Here is an 18,894-nt window from a genome sequence, read left to right on the forward strand (position 1 = left end):
GAGGAGTCAACCTCTTCCTTTTCCCCCCTCATTTTTAATTCTAATAAGATAATAAGATTCCCTGGCTCCAGCTTGGTTATAAACATTGCTAGGACACATGAGAAGCTACATTGTAAAGTAAAACCAAATCTGTTCAGCTGTTAGCAAAATCCTTTGGTACTAGCAACATATCCTTACTAATTTATATAATAGAATTACTTTTATATGATATTATTAGCATATAGATATAAACGACGCATGTTGATTTCTTAATATAAAAAAGTTTATCAAAATATCCATAACGTACCAATTTGTAAAACCGTTTGAGCATGGGTTATAGGAATCTACATTAAAATATTAAACTCTATGGTTAAATAAGAGCCGAGAATTTCACATTTCCCCTTAAACGTAAAGGCGGCAGAAAAGACAGATGGATAAAGTGAGTTACAATTTCACCCAAATTACCCTAGTGAACATTGATAACCAACCACCTTTTAATAAATTGAAATTAGGAGTAATAGGTTAGGGCACATCAGGTACAGGTTCCGTTGGGATAGGGCCTTCCCCCAGAAGTTGGCATATTTAGGCAAAAAAACAACCTCCACTTATTTAAGAAAATTTTAAAAATGGGAGGTTATAAGTGCACAACTGGAACTTGTTTGGAAGTTAGTTATAGAGTAGCTTTAATTCTAAAAACAAACTGTAAGAAAAGAAGTTTAAAATTATTTGTGCTTAATTTAATTGTACATAAAGTGTCTAAAGTTTGTTAAAGTAAAGCTTTTCTATAATTAGATTAGGTCCGATAGAAGTTTTTCATTGCGAATGATAGTAATTTAAATTAAACTACGTAGAAAATTTTAAAATTACAAGCTTAATTGGTTAGCCAGGTTAGTCAATCTTACTTTTTTAAGTTCATTTTTTTGGAGGGGGGATATTTTTCATTTTTTGGGGGGTTTTGGGTGTCCGAACCCCCACGAAAATAACTTAAAACCATCACAGGACCAGTAGTTGCATTCCCTGAAGAGTAGAGCTCAATCAGTTCATTGGTAACTGAGATATTAAGCTTCAGACATCGCACTACTTTTTATACTAGACTAGCGGATTTGCCCCTAGCATCTAGGGGCTTTGCCCCAAGAGGTAATTTTAAAAAAAAGTATTCTGGTGCTGCTTATTTATTTGTAGTAACTGCCTAAAAACAATTTTTTGGGTGGGTGGTTTCGAGGTGTGCCACCCCCAAAGAAAATAGCTTAAAACCCCCACAGGACCATTAGGTTTATACCGTGAATGTATATATCAAATCCATTCAGTGGTTACCAAGATCTTAAGCTTCAGACGGGCAGACAGACATCGTTCTACTTTGTATAATAGACTAGCGGCTGCGCCCCTATCAAATAGGGGCTCTATATTCTAGAAAAGCTTCGTTTTAAACATTTTGCATTAAAAAACAAACAAATATATTTACATGGATTTCCTCAAAGTTTTACAATAACATTTTCTTATTCGTTGGCTTCCGAACTTTGAGTACTGTTTTTATAAAAGAGGCTCAAAGGTCACATTAAACTTCTATTATGGTAACTTACAAGGAAAAACAAGAAAATTAGCCGGATAGCTTTATTTTTGCTTGTTTTATGATAAAATTAAATTTTTTCAGTTAAAACATATTCAATAATTTGAAGTATTTTATAAGTTTTTTTTCTGTCTAGAGTTAAAAATCATGAAAATTGGTGAACTCAATTAGTTGTTCTTTTAAGGGCAGCTTTATACATATCTTACTGGGTGGATTTAAGCTATATTTACATCCCTCGCACAAAGAACATTAGGAAATAACTGCAGAGAGAGAGGGGACAATAGTCCCCAAAGTATTCTTATTCGTTGATTTAATAATTTTAAGGCCTATCGGGAATTTTGATTGCCTGGTTTATTGAGTTGTGTGTTCAAACGTCTCACTCACTAATTAGGTAATTTGTGTATAATTTGGGATGTTTATCAATTTATCGGCCATTGTCTAATCCCTTTAGATCTCTAGTTATAGTTATAACAAATTGGTAATAAAAAAACTTTAAATGTCATTTTATGTTATATTTTTATGTTATATTCTTTTTAGTAGCAATGTTACTCTATAAATAACTTTGTGTGTCTGTCCGTCCATCCATCTGTACGGCTAAGGGGAAATATCAATTTCATAGAAAGCTGAAATTTTTAGTGTTAACCTAAGAGAGAGAGAGAGGGGACAATGGATTGTTTATCACACTAGTCCCCAAATTTTAAAATAAAGTTTACTAATTGTTGGATTAACAACTTTGTGGATTTTTCTTGACTTTTCATAAAGTTGAGTGACTAAACGTTTCAACCACTAATCATAATCTACAGAACAGGTTATTTTGTGTATCATCTTTGGGGTTGTACATAATTTTTTCATCTACAAGTGTGGTAATTTCGTGTAAAATTATTTGGATGTTACTAAAATTATCATTTTTTGTCTTATCCCTAAAGATCCATGACATTATACAGTTTGAATTTTTTTATTAGAAAACCTTTTTTTAAAGAAAACTCTAATAAGGGTCTGTCTGCATGGTCATCAGTTTGTAATTTTGAATTGTTTTCAAACTTTGCATGATGATTCCAATAATAATTATGTAAAATTTTAAAAGCATAGCCACTCTATGATCATTACCAGAAACCAAATGTCCATTTAAAACAAGCTGATTTTTAACGTTTATTTGTATGATGTTTATGCTATTGATCTGATTTTTGGAATATTGATTCCTAGGACAACAAGGTCCCATATTTTAGATGTCTATACACCAATTAGATTATTCTGTAAAACGTATGGAAATCTTCATTTTAGACTATGAGTTCCTAGGATATCTAAGTGTAGCTCATTGAGACCGTTCTGTAGAGTACTTAACATCGCCTGTAGCTCAATCCTAGCAGAAATGAGAAATAAATATTGCAAAAAATTATTAGGCGTTTCTGAGATTCCAAGAATTTTTCATGCGTATTTATTTTTTTCTCTCATTTGAGCTAGGATTGACCTACAGTCGATGTTAAATACTCTACAGAACCGGCCCAATGAGTTGGAGATATAATTCCAAACAACCCCTAGTGTAAAATTAATTTTTTGATACTGGACCAAACTTTTTCTGATTTTTTGAAAATTTGAAAGTGAGCCTTACCCCGGAAAACATATCGAAATATTGACTTTAGACTATGGGTTATTCAAAGTTTTCTCTTAGGCTCATTGAGCCGGTTCTGTAGAGTATTTAACATTGACTGTAGGTCTATCCTAGCAAATTGAGTGAGCCATACCCCGAATTTTTATGCGTCTTTTATTTTTTCTCTCATTTGAGCTAGGATTGACCTACAGTCGAGGTTAAATACTCTACAGAACCGTCTCAATGAGCGGGAGATATAATTCCAAAGTCCCTCGTCTAAAACCAATATTTCGATACGTTTTAGACTATCCTAGCAGAAATGAGAAAATTTGGTAGCTAGGGAAAATTTAATCATCTTATTTCTAATATTTTGGGCGAACATCCGAGATAATGTGTTTGCAAAACTTTGAGCACCAGTATAATTTTCAGACTACTTTGCCTCTAAGAAAGCTTAATTTATTTGAAAATATTAAAAATAATTGAGTGTATGTAATTCCAAAGGTCCTGTAATGGTTTTGGGCTATTTAAATTTTAGATTTAAGTCTTGGTTTTAAGCTATTTTTGAAGCTCTTTTCTATCCTTTAGATACAGAGCAACCCTAGAGATGAAAGCATGTTTAGTATTTAATTTATTTTGCAACAAATTTATTTTGTCTGATGTTGTCATCCTTGTTTTGGTAAATTTGTGTAAATTTTTCAATTTAAAAAATTATTAACTAAAATAACTTATATTAAAGTAACAGTGTGTGTATGTGTGTTTGTTTTGTCTGTGTGTATCGAATGATCTCGCTAACCAGCGAACCGAGATGGTTTTCTTTTACAATGTAGCTTTTTATAGGTCCTTGTAAGGTTCTTAACTATTTCAGGGGAGGGTACCACGACCCTCTATTACAATACTTTTAACCTTTTAATATTCATTCTTTTTTAAATCATAAATTAAAACTTTTTTCATATTTAAGGAGTTAAGAAACATAGAACAATCTTAGAAGTTAATTTATTTATTAGTAGCGAAGCTTCTCTTTAGTTTACTTTGTCTATTCATCAGTCCGCCAGTCTGTAACGCTATGGGGGACATGCAATTTTCTCAGCTGCCATTGAAGATAGACAGTGAAGATTCTATATCAGTGAGCATTAAGTGTAAATTTATCTTTTACTGTTAAGAAAACAAGGATGACAACATCCATAAAAGCAAAGCTCTAAAAACGAAGGACCATAGAACATTAACACATGTAGAGTGTGAAAACTTTGGGTACTTCTTTTTTAAATTGATAAGTATACTGGCTTCTTTAATTTTAAAATGTTCCAACTTTTTAACCAATAATTTTAATCTAAAGAATGAATAAATTTGATAATCATAATTGAAGACGCATAATGACAAAGAAAAACGTATACAAAAACACATATTAGAATTTTGGCCTCTCAGAAAATTTTGTATAGGTTTTTCATTTCATTTTAGCTAGGATTGAGCTACCAACGAGTTTAAGTCTTCTAAATGTCCGGCTCAATAAGCCTAACATATCTCCTTTTGAAAAGTTCTCTCTCAGATCAATATTTCGATACAATTGTCGTTTAGGCTTACTTTAATACTATTTTTAAAAAGATTGAAACTTTTGACTTTTAAACGGAAACCCTCAATAATAAAAAATACAAAAAAAAATAAAAAAAAACAAAGCCATTAACAGTTTATAATTAATGGTGATTCCAAATCCGATATTGTATTTTACCTCAAATGATTCTCTGAACCACAAAAGTTTGTAATAATGATTGGTTGTAAGATTAAATCAATATTCGTCTGATATTTTGATATCTTGAACCTCGTTTTTATGAATATTGTCATTCTTGTTTACTTAGATCTGTAAAGGTTAATTCAAGGGGAACATAGGGAGCTTATGTCCAACGGCTCGTACAACTATTCATTCTTAAATTGTCAGGGAAGCTTACTATTGTTATATAGACAGATTTTAGGCTATTTCTTTTTATTTGATTCTATCCATCTATATTCCTATCTATTTTTCTATCTATTTTTCTATCTATCTATCTATCTTTCTATCTATCTATCTATCTATCTATCTTTCTATCTATCTATCTATCTATCTATCTATCTATCTATCTATCTATCTAGATCATGTTTACGGACATTTTGGTAACGATTATAGAGTTGCTACGCTTTCTAAATCGTACCTAATTACTACAGGAATCATCATGCAAAGTTTGAAATCGCTAGGACAATTCTAAAAAGCCTAAATTAACGAAAAGGCTATCCGTTATGGACTGACTGACCTTAATTATAGAAAATCTTCGCTTTAAAAAAAATAAAAGTGAAGTAAAAAAATATTTATTCTGAAATTGATTCTGAAATATAATATGAACAACAAATTGATCACATATTATATATATAATTTTATTTAGTATATATTTAAAAGAAAAAATTTAAAACTTTTTGGAAAAAGCTAACCGTTTCAGACGGACGTACAGACAGGCGGACCGACCCTAATTCTAGAAAAACTTCTCTTTTAAAACAAATATTGTAAATCAATTTGGAAAATTATTTCAAAGTTTTTATGGTCTAATAGAAATCCTGATGGGAAAATATCATACAGATATAATATTTCACAAAATAGTATAGAACAAGATTTCACTCAGGGTGGTTTGAACTTTCTAAAACCTGACACCCAAGCATTTTCAATATGGCTAAATAGTTTTATGAATTGTCTAAGATTTTCTTCTCAGCATAATGATACTACCATTAGCTTAATTTTAGAGCATAAACATCTAAACATTCAAGCAATGTTACCTACATTTAGTTATAAAACAATCATTGAGCATAAAAATTTTTTTAAGAGTCTTTATCCATGTGCAGGTGGTAATTATTTTCATAAGCTAAGCGAGTTTTTTATGATTTAGAGCATGAACCAATCACTTTCTTTCAATCCCCCATTATCTCATCAAATTTTGCTTATATTTCAACACCTTTTAATAAACATGATTAAAATGTATTACTTAAAGCTAAAAAGCTAACCATTGCTTCCATATTTGAAACAAGAAAAATTGATGATAAAGTATTATTTTTGCCATACATAAAATCTGATCTATCAAATACAATTAGAGATGTTTCTTGAATAAATAAATTGAGTAAACTAGTAGAGTCAACAAAAACAGCTTTTCCTAGAGATTGTGTGTTTAGCATGAAGAGAGCAAAACAACTTTTGATTCCAATTGGAACAGTTTTTTTAAAGAACAAATCTGTTTTCTCTCTTCATTTTAAACTAATTTATAGAAATAAAAACTCATGTGAGCTACCTGCATTAAAAACTAGAGTAAGTGATCAGTTATGTATTCCAAACAAAGAAATGCTTAATATTTCATTAAAAAAATATTTAACATGCCAATTATCTTGAACAAATGAATAGAACTCTAAATAGTAGAAATAAACTTTACAAATTTAAGTTAGCTGAATCAAATTTATGTTCAAAATGTAATATAATAAGTTCAACAGAACATGCCCTCAATTTTTGTGTTTTTCTATCATATTTTATACATTAACTTGCATTATTTTTAGATTATGTTCTAAACGATAGTAAGCCAGAATTCATCTTTTTAAAAGAAAACTTTTACGTGTACAATATGTTTTATGAAGGCTTTTCAAACGATTTTCATCTACAATTAAAAATAATGGTAGAGGATGATTTCATTAAGTGGGATGTCAACAATTTCTATGCACACTCTATTCTGTTATCTCAATTTACATAAGATCTAAGGGAAAGTTCGTTAAATGTCCCACGCGAAGATTAAACTATGCATCCAACAAGGACAATCATATCATTATCTATAGCATAACTAAAGAAAATAAGATTTGATAAATTCTAAATTGATATTATAATAGATTTGATTTAGATTATAGAGGCCATGCAAAGACATTAGCTAGGTCTTACTTTGATTATTGCTTTTCAAGGTTTAGATACAAGTAAATATTGAGCTTTCAGATAAAATAACTATTTAATACTAATTCCCTTCCCCTCTATTTAAATATAGACAGATATATAGACCAGTTATAAAGAAATATATTTAGAATGATAAAAAAAGCTAAAGAGTAGCTCTGCAATGAAATATTTATGCTTATTTATATTTATTTTCTCAGCTTTTTATCTTAATACTAGCGGCTACTCCCCTAGAGGCTTTCTTAGGGCATTTCAGGTGGGGGGAGGGAGTTAAACTCTAAAAGAAAAAGTAAAATGATGGTAATTTTTTTTTTGGGGGGGGGGGGAAGTTGATTACCCCATTTTCATATCAATTTTTAAACAAAAAATTGTGAGGGGAAGAGGTCATTTTTTTAGTAGAGACAGACACAGATTATCACTTCCTTAGATAGATAGATAGACAAAAAGCTTAATAGATAGATAGATAGAGATCGATAAAGAGACAGACAAATAAATAGATAGCTAGATAGATATAGATAGATTGATAGATAGATAGATAGTTAGACAGATAGATAGATAGATAGACAGATAGATAGATAGATAGATAGATAGATAGACAGATAGATAGATAGATAGATAGATAGATAGATAGATAGATAGATAGATAGATAGATAGATAGATAGACAGATAGATAGACAGATAGATAGACAGATAGATAGACAGATAGATAGACAGATAGATAGACAGATAGATAGATAGACAGATAGATAGATAGACAGATAGATAGATAGATAGATAGATAGATAGATAGATAGATAGATAGATAGATAGATAGATAGATAGATAGATAGATAGATAGAAAGATAGATAGATAGATAGATAGATAGATAGATAGATAGATAGATAGATAGATAGATAGATAGATAGATAGATAGATAGATAGATAGATAGATAGATAGATAGATAGATAGATAGATAGATAGATAGATAGATAGATAGATAGATAGATAGATAGATAGATAGATAGATAGATAGATAGATAGATAGATAGATAGATAGATAGATAGATAGATAGATAGATAGATAGATAGATAGATAGATAGATAGATAGATAGATAGATAGATAGATAGATAGATAGATAGATAGATAGATAGATAGATAGATAGATAGATAGATAGATAGATAGATAGATAGATAGATAGATAGATAGATAGATAGATAGATAGATAGATAGATAGATAGATAGATAGATAGATAGATAGATAGATAGATAGATAGATAGATAGATAGATAGATAGATAGACAGATATTGATATAGATATGGAAAAAAAGGCAAAGTTTAGTGTTTTTTTATGCAATATTTTTAAAATAAGAAGTAAAATCTATATTGTAAATGTCTGGAGCCAAAGTCGGAGCTAGTACAATATGAATTCAACATTCCATTCTCATGGCCCTGGTGTCATATTACACTTACATTATGAATTGAAGAAAAATCGGCTCCCAAATCCCAAAAGAGTATGTTAGAGCCGGCTCCGATATTCATAATATATACACTGCGAAGATATATTTGCATTTCCTATAATTGAACCTGACAGAAAGCTTTTAAAAGTGCAATAAACAAGGAAAAAACAAGGATGACAACATTCATAAAAGCAAAGCTTTAAAATCAAATGGTAGAACAAACAAACATAAACACTTAACAAGCAGAATATTATTTTAAAACTATAAACAAAGTTTTATACCTATAAACTTAATGCAAAATTATGTAAATACAAGATTCTGTTATGTACCAATGGACAGATGTGCAGACCCAAATCATAAAAAGCTTTGCTTTTAAAAATAATTCTAGGAAACAAGAAAGAAAAAATTCACATTAACATGTCACCAATGACATCCAAGGGTGGGGTAAAGAGGTGTTTAACTCCCTCAAACATTGTAACCCCTCAATATGAATCCCATGCAAAATATTAAAATATACATTATATTACCCCCCTCAAAACTTTAAGGGCCCTCATTTTCCCCCATCATAATAAAATGCTTGGATATAAAATGAATACATAAAAAGTCTTATGCAAGATTTAACTTAGGTAATTTTTTCCGACAATATAAATGTTTGGAGTCTAATGAGAACACTGTAAACAAGTCTTTTATGTTTAGACTCTGAAAGAACTTTAAAAAAGTATATCCCAAATGATTTTTTCAAAATTACTCCTTCTGTATATTAAATTTATTGTTGTAAAGATTCAATTCTGCAAGTTAGTACCATACAATCAATATGTAATCATAGCACTTAAAGTTTTTAAGTCAATGAATAGGAAAACTTTTTATTAAACTATGGGTATTATTGTTATTTACACTTTAATGTCACCTCTCTCTTCGTACAAATCCTGCAAATTTTGTGTTTTAATCTGATCTATGATAAGTAGCACGTCCTCGATTCCTCATACAAATTTACTTAATTAATTGTAACATGATAATGAGGTCATTGTGTTTAAATATGTTTCTTTACTCAAAATATTTTAAAGAGGCTCATATCACCATGGATGTTACCTAGAAACCGAAAAAAATCTGTTTTAGTCAATAAAGTTTTATGGCATTAAAGGTACTAATTAAAAACCTAATTAAATGTATAATATAAAGAATCAATGTATAAAGTAGTAAGGTTTTTTGTTTATTTTTACGTTTAGATCTTACTAACAACTGAACTGATTGAGTTCTTCATTTCAGTGAAGTATCACAAAGGTCCCGGAATGGTTTTAGGTTATTTTATTTTAATTTTGAGTCTTTGTGTGGTAAAACCTAGTTATTAAAGTTTTTAACTTTTTCTGTATTTTGGCTGTTATGTAAAAATAATATTATTTAACTTTTATTAAATATTTTATATTCAAATATGTATTATATGTGTGTAGGGTAGTGCGGGGTTAATGCGGTCGGGGGGTACAATTCCGGTCAAACAACCAACTTTTTTGAAACCGTTTTTTAACGGTGTTCTAAACGTTTGCGAGAGATCTTTAGAAAAGTTGTAGTTTATTGCCTATACTTTCATTTTTTACTTCAGCAAATTTTTGTCAGATCACTCCTTCTATGATTTTTTTGCCCTCAAAAAGTTGCAAAAAAATTGCAAAAAAAAAATTTCAAAATAGGCCATGTTCAACCTAAAATTGTGAAAAAATGGTAAGTCCTAGCGACCTCCGGGTTTTTGTAAAATGAAAGATATGGCATTCATTTATCGTTTGCAATTGGAGGCGGTGTTCTAACTTGATTTTTTCAAAAAAAAATTTTCGTCTAAAAAAAATGGTCTATTCCAGTCACTTTTTTTACTTTTTTTTTATTACTGTATTTATAACTGTATAATACCCTAATGTTTTATTTAGGTGATCTGGAAGCATAAACAACCTAAATGCATGACCTAAGCTTTAATCATTGCCTTGCCTGTTGTGTGATGTACATTACTAGTCATTTTACTGCTTGTATTATGTCATGTTTTGTTGTCTAAGCTTTTCAATTTGTAAAGACATTTAAAATTTTTCAGACACATTTTTATAGTAATGGGAAGAGTATATCACCCAAAGGAACGCCTTAAATAATTGCCTGAAGATGTATCAGCTGCATTGGCTCATGTAAGAAGGGGTATTTCTATTAGAAAGACCGCTAGAAGATTTAAAATTCCATATGAAACCCTTGCATCTTTTTCGTATAAGAGGGTGTTCGCGATTTTTGCGCGGTTTGGATTTTTTATGTCAAATCGGCTAGGACTAGGCTAGAAAGGTGTTTAAGGTGTCTATAGAAAGCTCTTTGCATGTCCTAACAAAAACTCCCCAGGATATGGGTTCTATCTCCAAGATTTAGAGTACATATTTAAGATTTTGTATTTTCAAAATTCCTGTTGCATAAAATGTGTTCAAATATTAGAGTTAGACCCCATATCATTTCGAGTTAATTGTCAGGCATGTAATTTTGCATCTTTAGACACCTTAACCACCCTTGTAGGTCAATCCTAGCCAATTTGAGACAAGAAAAAATGTATCAAAAACTGCTGTCAAAACTGGCAGGATTTTTAATATTAAAAATTTTTGGGGAAAAAATCACTTTTTTCAAGAAATTCCAAAACCTGCAAATCAGAAATTGCCTCTAATTTATGTATAAAGCTTAAAAAAAACCTAATCATATAATAAAAAGTATGATTTTTTTTTTAAAGTTTGCATGAAAAAAATTGATGTTTTTTTTGCGATTTTACCGACTTTTGTAAAATGGGGAAAATGTTGTCAAAAAATTGTCTGATCTGCATGCGACTAGTACCGTTAGAAAGCTAATGACCTCAGCTTTCTACTCATAGTTTAAAATGTTAAAAAAAAATATTTTAAGGGGGTGTTCCACCCCCCCAAAGTCAACTGACCGAAACAGCCCCACCGGTGGGGTTATTCCGGTATAGGCCAACCGCCGCCCTTTAAACCGATTTTTGACCGACTTCTAGTTGCGAGATCTTAACGGGACCAAGACAGGCTTCTTCGTTATTGCCATATCTTTCATTTGCACTCTTAAAAACCGGAAAAAGTTTTTGGGAAGTATGTTTTTTTTTAAGTTGAAGCAAAAAATTGACCGGAATAACCCCGCACTACCCTATTTACATAATTTTTAAAACAAAATATAACAAGGATGACAACATACATAAAAGAAGAGCTCTGAAATAAGCGCTAGAACAAACGAACATAGAAACTTTCAGAATAAAATTAACTAGAAGATATAAACAAATTTGTATGTAAACTATAAAATTAAATAAATTCAAGATTCTCTTTCAGGACATACTTTCAGTTTTAGAACTTGATTAGAACTTCGGCACCTCGGGGCTAAAAAAACTGGTTTTAATCTTATAATTGTACATTCTATATCCGTGGAAAGCTGTTTATAATACGATGCGAGAAAAAACTATTCTCCTTTTTTGTTCATTTTACTGACATCATTTCATTAAATTAGTCAAATTATTTTAAACAAATCAAATCCTTATACTAAAGTAACAGGATGTTTGTCGGTCTGTGTGTCTGTCTGTCTGTCTGTGTGTACCGAAGGATCTCGCTAACCGCTGAACCGATCGGGTTCTCCTTAACAGGGTAGATTCTCATATGTCCTGGGAAGGTTTTTAACTATTTTGAGGGAGGGTACCACCACCCTCCCGAGAGTTATCGCCCCTAGTTTTATATAAAGAAGCTGTAACATTGACGCACGAATTAAATAAAGATTATTTCTTTTCAAATTTGATTTTTAGCAGCAAAGCCACTCTATATTTCACTTTTGTCCATCTGTCAGTCAGTCTGTAACAGAAATGTTATTTTCTCAGCTACTATTCAAGATAGTCGGTTGATTTTTTATAATGATTCCTTATACCCATTAGAATCCAGCATGTAATTTATAATTTACATCGTCCTTATGTCTGTCAGTCAAGGTACAAAATATAAAGGGAGAGGTAGGTTGTGCTGAAAGTCCGTAAAGGTGTGAGTTTTATGGCTTAAAAACAGTTGTAGAACAATAATATTCTCTAAATATGTGTATTTCTTGTTGAAAAGAACTACCTGTAGACAAAAAAATTATTTTTTAAGTTAACATATATTTTTATCGTTTTATTACTGGTTTTAACTTAAAACTCACAACCTTTACGGAATTTTAGCACAACCTATCTCTCCCTTTTAAAAAATTGGATAAAGAAAATCTTTTAAATCTTTTGTCTGTATTCCCATCCATGTCAGATGCCTTGTTTAAGTCACATTTTAGGATGTATATTTGGAGTTAGTTATAAGGTTAATGAATTAATGGACTACAAAATGTTGGCATTACATGTCAACATACGCGAGAAAGGTTTCGTGATATTTCTAGTCTTGATTTCAACAAATACACTGAAATCCTAGTCCAAATTAACATACATGATTTTTTTCGCGTTTTTCCACTTTTAGATATTGTCATCCTTGTTTTGTCTAGGTGTTTGTGATTCCCCACTCTCACAATGACCCCGGGTGGATCAAAACTTTCGAAACATATTACCGAGATCAGACGAACAAAATATTGAACAATGTCATAGCGAAACTTCAGAAATACACAGGAAAAACATTCTTTTTAAAGAAAGAAAAAACACAACTAATATATTTTTGTTAATATAATATGGTTTTTAAAATATTTTATCTTTAGGTTCAAGCCTTAGAAAGGTTTTAGGCTAGTATTCTGGGTCCTTGCCCATTGAAAACAGAGCCCCAAGATGATCTTTGTAGACTTAGTAGTGCCTATGAATTATAATTTACTTTGTCTGGTCAGTCTACAAGTCTATGGAGGAAGTGTGATTTTCTTGGCTTCTATTGAAGATAGACTGTTGAAATTATAGTACAGATTACTATTACATAAGCGCATGTAATCGATAATTCTTTCATCATATCTGTATGTCTGTCGGTTACTGTTTCTTTTACAAGAGGATTTAATACTTATTGCTCTCTTTTATTGCTTTCTTTCTTTTAAAAAAAAATGTTTTACAATATTAAGATATGACTTTCATATGGGCGGAGATTTCCTATTTTGCCCTGTGGTGGGAGGAACAGCCAAGCTCAGTCCGCCAGGCAACAATTAGGTAAAAAAAATATAAAATGTCGGCTGCTTCCCTCAAAGTTCCTATTCGAGCACATAAACTCCCACTAATTGTTTTGAAATAAATTGAAAATAATTTGGGGGTGGGGGTTATCAGTGCAGACCAGGAATAAAAAGGAATAAGACAATGCCCGATCGATTGATGTACATCCCCAAACCAACCAATTAAAACTCACAAAAAGTCCCCACAAAGTTGTAAAATCATTGAAAATAAGATACGTTATTATAAAACTTTGGGAACTAGTGTAAAAAACAGCCCAATGTCCCCATCCTTCCTGGGTATTAATCATGCTGCATTAAATGTCTTCTAATATTTGTAGATTGTTGGAAGAGGGCAGGTTAGAGATAGTTACAGGAGGCTGGGTCATGCCTGATGAGGCTAATCCTCATTATAGTGCCATGATTGAACAGTTAATTACAGGTAGGAACAGATAGATAGATAGATTTATAGACAGACAAACAGGAGGCTGGGTCATGCCTGATAGGGCTACTCCACATTATAGTGCCATGATTGAACAGTTAATTACAGGTATGAGCATATAGATTAATAGATCTCTAGACAGACAGAAGGACAGACAGACAGGAGGCTGGGTCATGTCTGATGAGGCTAATCCACATTATAGTGTCATGATTGAACAGTTAATTACAGGTATAAGCAGATAGATTGATAGATCTATAGACAGACAGAAGGACTGACAGACAGGAGGCTGGGTCATGCCTGATGAGGCTAATCCACATTATAGTGCCATGATTGAACAGTTAATTACAGGTAGGAACATATTGATAGATAGATTTATAGACAGACAGACAACCAGGAGGCTGGGTCATGCCTGATGAGGCTAATCCACATTATAGTGCCATGATTGAACAGTTAATTACAGGTAGGAACAGATAGATAGATAGATTTATAGACAGAAGGACAGACAACTAAGAGGCTGGGTTATGCCTGATGAGGCTAATCTACATTATAGTGACATGATTGAACAGTTAATTACAGGTATGAGCATATAGATTAATAGATCTCTAGACAGACAGGAGGCTGGGTCATGTCTGATGAGGCTAATCCTCATTATAGTGCCATGATTGAACAGTTAATTACAGGTATAGGATAGATAAAAAAAAACATATAAATGGATAGGTAGATAGTTAGATAGATTTTAGGAAAGTTAAAAACATTTAGATAGATAGATAGTTGTATACTATTTTAAGATAGGTATAAACAAATAAATGGCTAGATAGATGAATAGATTTTGATAAAGAAAGAATCACTAAATGGATAGATAATTAGATAGATTTTAAGATGGATAGAAACTTATAAATGGATAAATAGATAGATAGATTTTGGGATAGATAGAAATATTTTAATAGATAGATAGACAAATTGATTAATAGATTTTACTGATAGATTGATTTCTACCTGATTCCATTTTTTCTAGGGCACGAATGGTGCGACCAGAACCTAAACGGCTACCGCCCCAACAACGGTTGGTCCATTGATCCGTTTGGTATGTCGCCAACCATGGCATATATTCTGAAGAGAGCCGGCCTAGATAATATGTTAATACAGCGAACACATTACTCCGTTAAGAAGGTACCTAACGTTTTTAATTTTTAGATATGGATTATAATCGCATTGTATTATAGACAGCTTTCTTTGGATAGCAAAATGTAGAATTATAATTTCAAAACCAGTTTTGTTTGCCCTGGCTAACAAAACTGGTATTAATCTTCTGATTTTTATATTAGTATTCGTGAAAAACTGTCCGTAATACGATGCTCTATATTATTTTTTTTGGTATAGTTGAGAACTAGTTTTAATCCAGCGGATATTATCCAGTATCGCTTCAAAAACTGTATGACAACTGGTTCCTGAGCAATACTGAAAAATCCTGTATCGTATCAAATTGTAGAAAATTTTCGATGAATAATAGAATAAAAATGACAAAATTAATACCTACCAGTTTTGTTTGTTCGGGCCTTTTATCCCTTTTCATTTAATATTTCTTTATTTTGATATCAGCAGAAAGCTGTCTAGAATACAATGCGATGAATAGCGATCATTATCCGCTATATTAAAACCAGATTTTGAACAATACTGAAAAATGAAATAGAAATCATAAAAATCGTATTTCTTAACTGGTTTTCATCGGATTTTCATTTTTTCTAATTATATCCTGTTGTTTAATCTTTTGTTTTTGAGAAGAAATAATATCAAATTAAAATGAATATAACGAAGTTCAGCTATTCAACTTTTGTTTGAGTTTTCTACAGCAGCTTCAGTTTTAATTAGATCAGTTATTCTATTAAATATAGACAGTCTAGATGAACAATTCCATAAATAGACCAATAGGAACGCAGTGCAGGAACTATGGACCAATAGTAACACAGTGTTAAGAACAATTTCTAAATTGGACCAATAGGAACACAGTGTATGGACAATTCCTAAATTGGACCAATAGGAACACAGTGTAGGGATGGGAGACCAGTTACGTGCACGCCGTCCATCCTGCACCGTGCATCAATGATCCTAGGAGCTACACCAGAAGAGTCCTACTGTGCTGGAAAGGTCCTAGGGTAGATGCCAGACTGAATTCTGGTCACTTCCCCCAGTTCAGGGGGTTTGGGTGGGGCTAACAATCCTTCCCTAGAAAAAACCTGCTCACGTTCAATCTGCACAAAGTAAAGACCAATTTAACTTTGGGCTCGGGAACGAAGTAGAGGTTGGAAACAACAATATGATGTTTGGCTGGGAAACCGCTAAAGGACCAGTCAGGCGGATGATTCTGAATTCCCGCAGACCAGCAAAAATTTGCACCTGGAATGTTCGGACAATGTTTCAGTCAGGCCAGACAGAAAACATTTGCCGAGAAATGCTTAAAGCCAGGGTTGATATCCTGGCTATCACCGAATCAAGGTGGACAAATAATGGAGAGTTTAAACATCATTCTGGCTTGAAAATACTTTACTCAGGCCATATGAATGAGGATCTAGGACATAACCAAGGGGTGGCTCTTATGCTGACCAAGCAAGCAGAGCAGGCCATGATCAGTTGTCAACCCCATGGTCCAAGAATCATGGAGGCTTACTTCAAATCCTCAGATAAAAACATCAAACTGAGAATAATAGTAGCATATGCTCCTACAGAACAAGCAGATACAGAGGTCAAAAACGAATTTTATGACCAGCTTGACTCTGTATTTAAGAATGGTTATAAAGAGAAGGACCTGACCATGCTCCTAGGAGATTTCAATGCTCAAGTGGGGAGTAATAATGAGAATTTAGAAGAAGTCATGGGCAGATATGGCCTAGGCTTAAGTAATGGCAAGGAAAATGACAATGGTGATAGACTTGTAAGTTTTTGTACTGAAAACAAACTTGTCATTGGTGGAACCATCTTTAAACACAAGAAGATTCATACTGCCACCTGGAGATCACCAGATCAAAGAACCTTTAATCAGATAGACCACATCTGTATATCTAGACGTTTTAAAGGGTCTCTCCTTGATGTCAGGGTTGAAAGAGGACCTGATGTTAATTCAGACCATTATCTTCTATCTTCTAAAGTTCGGCTTAGATTTAAAAAGCAGGACACAAAGCCTAACCCCAGGAAAAAATATAACTTAACAACCCTTCAAAACTCTGAAAAGCTACAAGAGTTTAAGCTCACTCTAAAGAACAGATTTGAGTTGTTGACTCTTCAAGAGGATGATGGAGTTGAAGATATTTGGCAAGGTATCAAAAAAGTTTATAATGATACTAGCCAAGAAAAATTAGGTTTCAAAAAGGCTAACCAAAAGCCGTGGATCACTCAAAGATCCATTGATCTCATGGATCAAAGAAGAGAGGTAAGACAAAAGACACTCTCTAGTAACTCTCCAGAAGATAAAGACCTGTATAAAATGCTTAGCAGGGAAATCCAAAGAAGTGTCAGAATTGACAAAAAAGAACACTTGGAAAACCTTGCTATGCAAGCAGAAAATGCTGCTAATCAAAATAGAATGAAAGATGTCTATGAGATTACTAAGAGCATTGCAGGTAAAGTACACAAATCAGGATCACACATCAGGGACAAGGATGGTTCACTCCTTAAAACTGATGAAGATATTCTAAATAGATGGGCAGAGCACTTCACTGAACTGCTGAATCTTCCAGTTCCAGAGGAAGAAACTGAGATTCCACCCTCAGATGCACTTGACATTGACTGTCGAGCGCCAAATCTATTGGAAATCAAGGAGGCCATTAAAAGTTTGAAAAATAACAAGGCCGCTGGACCTGATAACATCCCAGCTGAGGTCATAAAAGCAGACCTAGATACATCTGCTGAGACATTCCTACCTTTGATCACAAAGATATGGAATGATGAGTTATGCCCAGAGGACTGGAAGAATGGACATATCTCAATACTAGCCAAAAAAGGAGACTTGACCCAATGTGGAAACTACAGAGGGATAATGCTCCTTTCAGTACCTGGCCGTATCCTTAGTAAGATTCTTCTTAATAGAATAAAGAAGAAGGTTAATGAAAAGCTAAGACCTAATCAGGCTGGATTTAGACCAAACCGTTCCACTATTGATCAGATAACCTCTCTAAGAATCATCATAGAGCAATCCAAGGAATGGAACTCTGAGCTTTTTGTAAACTTCATTGACTACAAAAAAGCATTTGATTCTTTAGACAGAAGATCTCTCTGGAAAATCTGCCGACACTATGGCATTCCAGAAAAGATAATCAATATCATTAAAGCTATCTATCATAAAGGAGGTGGAAATGTAATGTATAAAGGTAAACTATCAACCTTTTTTGAGATTGTAACAGGCGTCAGACAAGGATGCCTTCTTTCTCCCTTCCTTTTCCTCCTTGCCATTGACTGGATCATGAAGAACTGTGAAAGTAATGATGGCATTCGCTGGGAGCTATTTGGCAATCCCAAATATTTAGGAGATCTGGACTTTGCTGATGATATTGTTTTGTTAACAAGCAATAGAGGTCAAATGCAAAGAAGGACTAACAGGATAGCTGAAACCTCCAAGAAAATTGGACTAGAAATAAATGTTCCTAAAACCAAAATACTCAGATTAGATGCAAATTCCCAAGAACCAATTACTATTGGAGACCAAATTCTTGAGGATGTAGATTGTTTTGAGTATCTTGGAAGTAAAATTGATGAAGCTGGAGGCACTTTAACAGATGTTAAAGCTAGAATTAACAAATCTAGGAC

The 18,894-nt window shown here is 32.5% G+C and overlaps 1 protein-coding gene across 1 annotated transcript in view; it reads left to right on the forward strand.

The window, feature by feature from the left end:
- The window catches only part of alpha-Man-IIa (alpha-mannosidase 2), an 80,873-nt gene that overhangs the window by 14,262 nt on the left and 47,717 nt on the right, over window positions 1-18,894 (forward strand). The window contains exons 3-6 of the mRNA XM_080175031.1: window positions 13,023-13,141; window positions 13,573-13,659; window positions 13,997-14,097; window positions 15,113-15,267. Coding sequence (XP_080031157.1) covers window positions 13,023-13,141; window positions 13,573-13,659; window positions 13,997-14,097; window positions 15,113-15,267 — 462 coding nt within the window. The remainder of the gene's footprint in view (window positions 1-13,022; window positions 13,142-13,572; window positions 13,660-13,996; window positions 14,098-15,112; window positions 15,268-18,894) is intronic.

This window comes from Acartia tonsa, chromosome 10 (genome assembly GCF_053477335.1).
Source record: "Acartia tonsa isolate MP-2025a chromosome 10, ASM5347733v1, whole genome shotgun sequence".
Lineage (NCBI taxonomy): Eukaryota > Metazoa > Arthropoda > Copepoda > Calanoida > Acartiidae > Acartia > Acartia tonsa.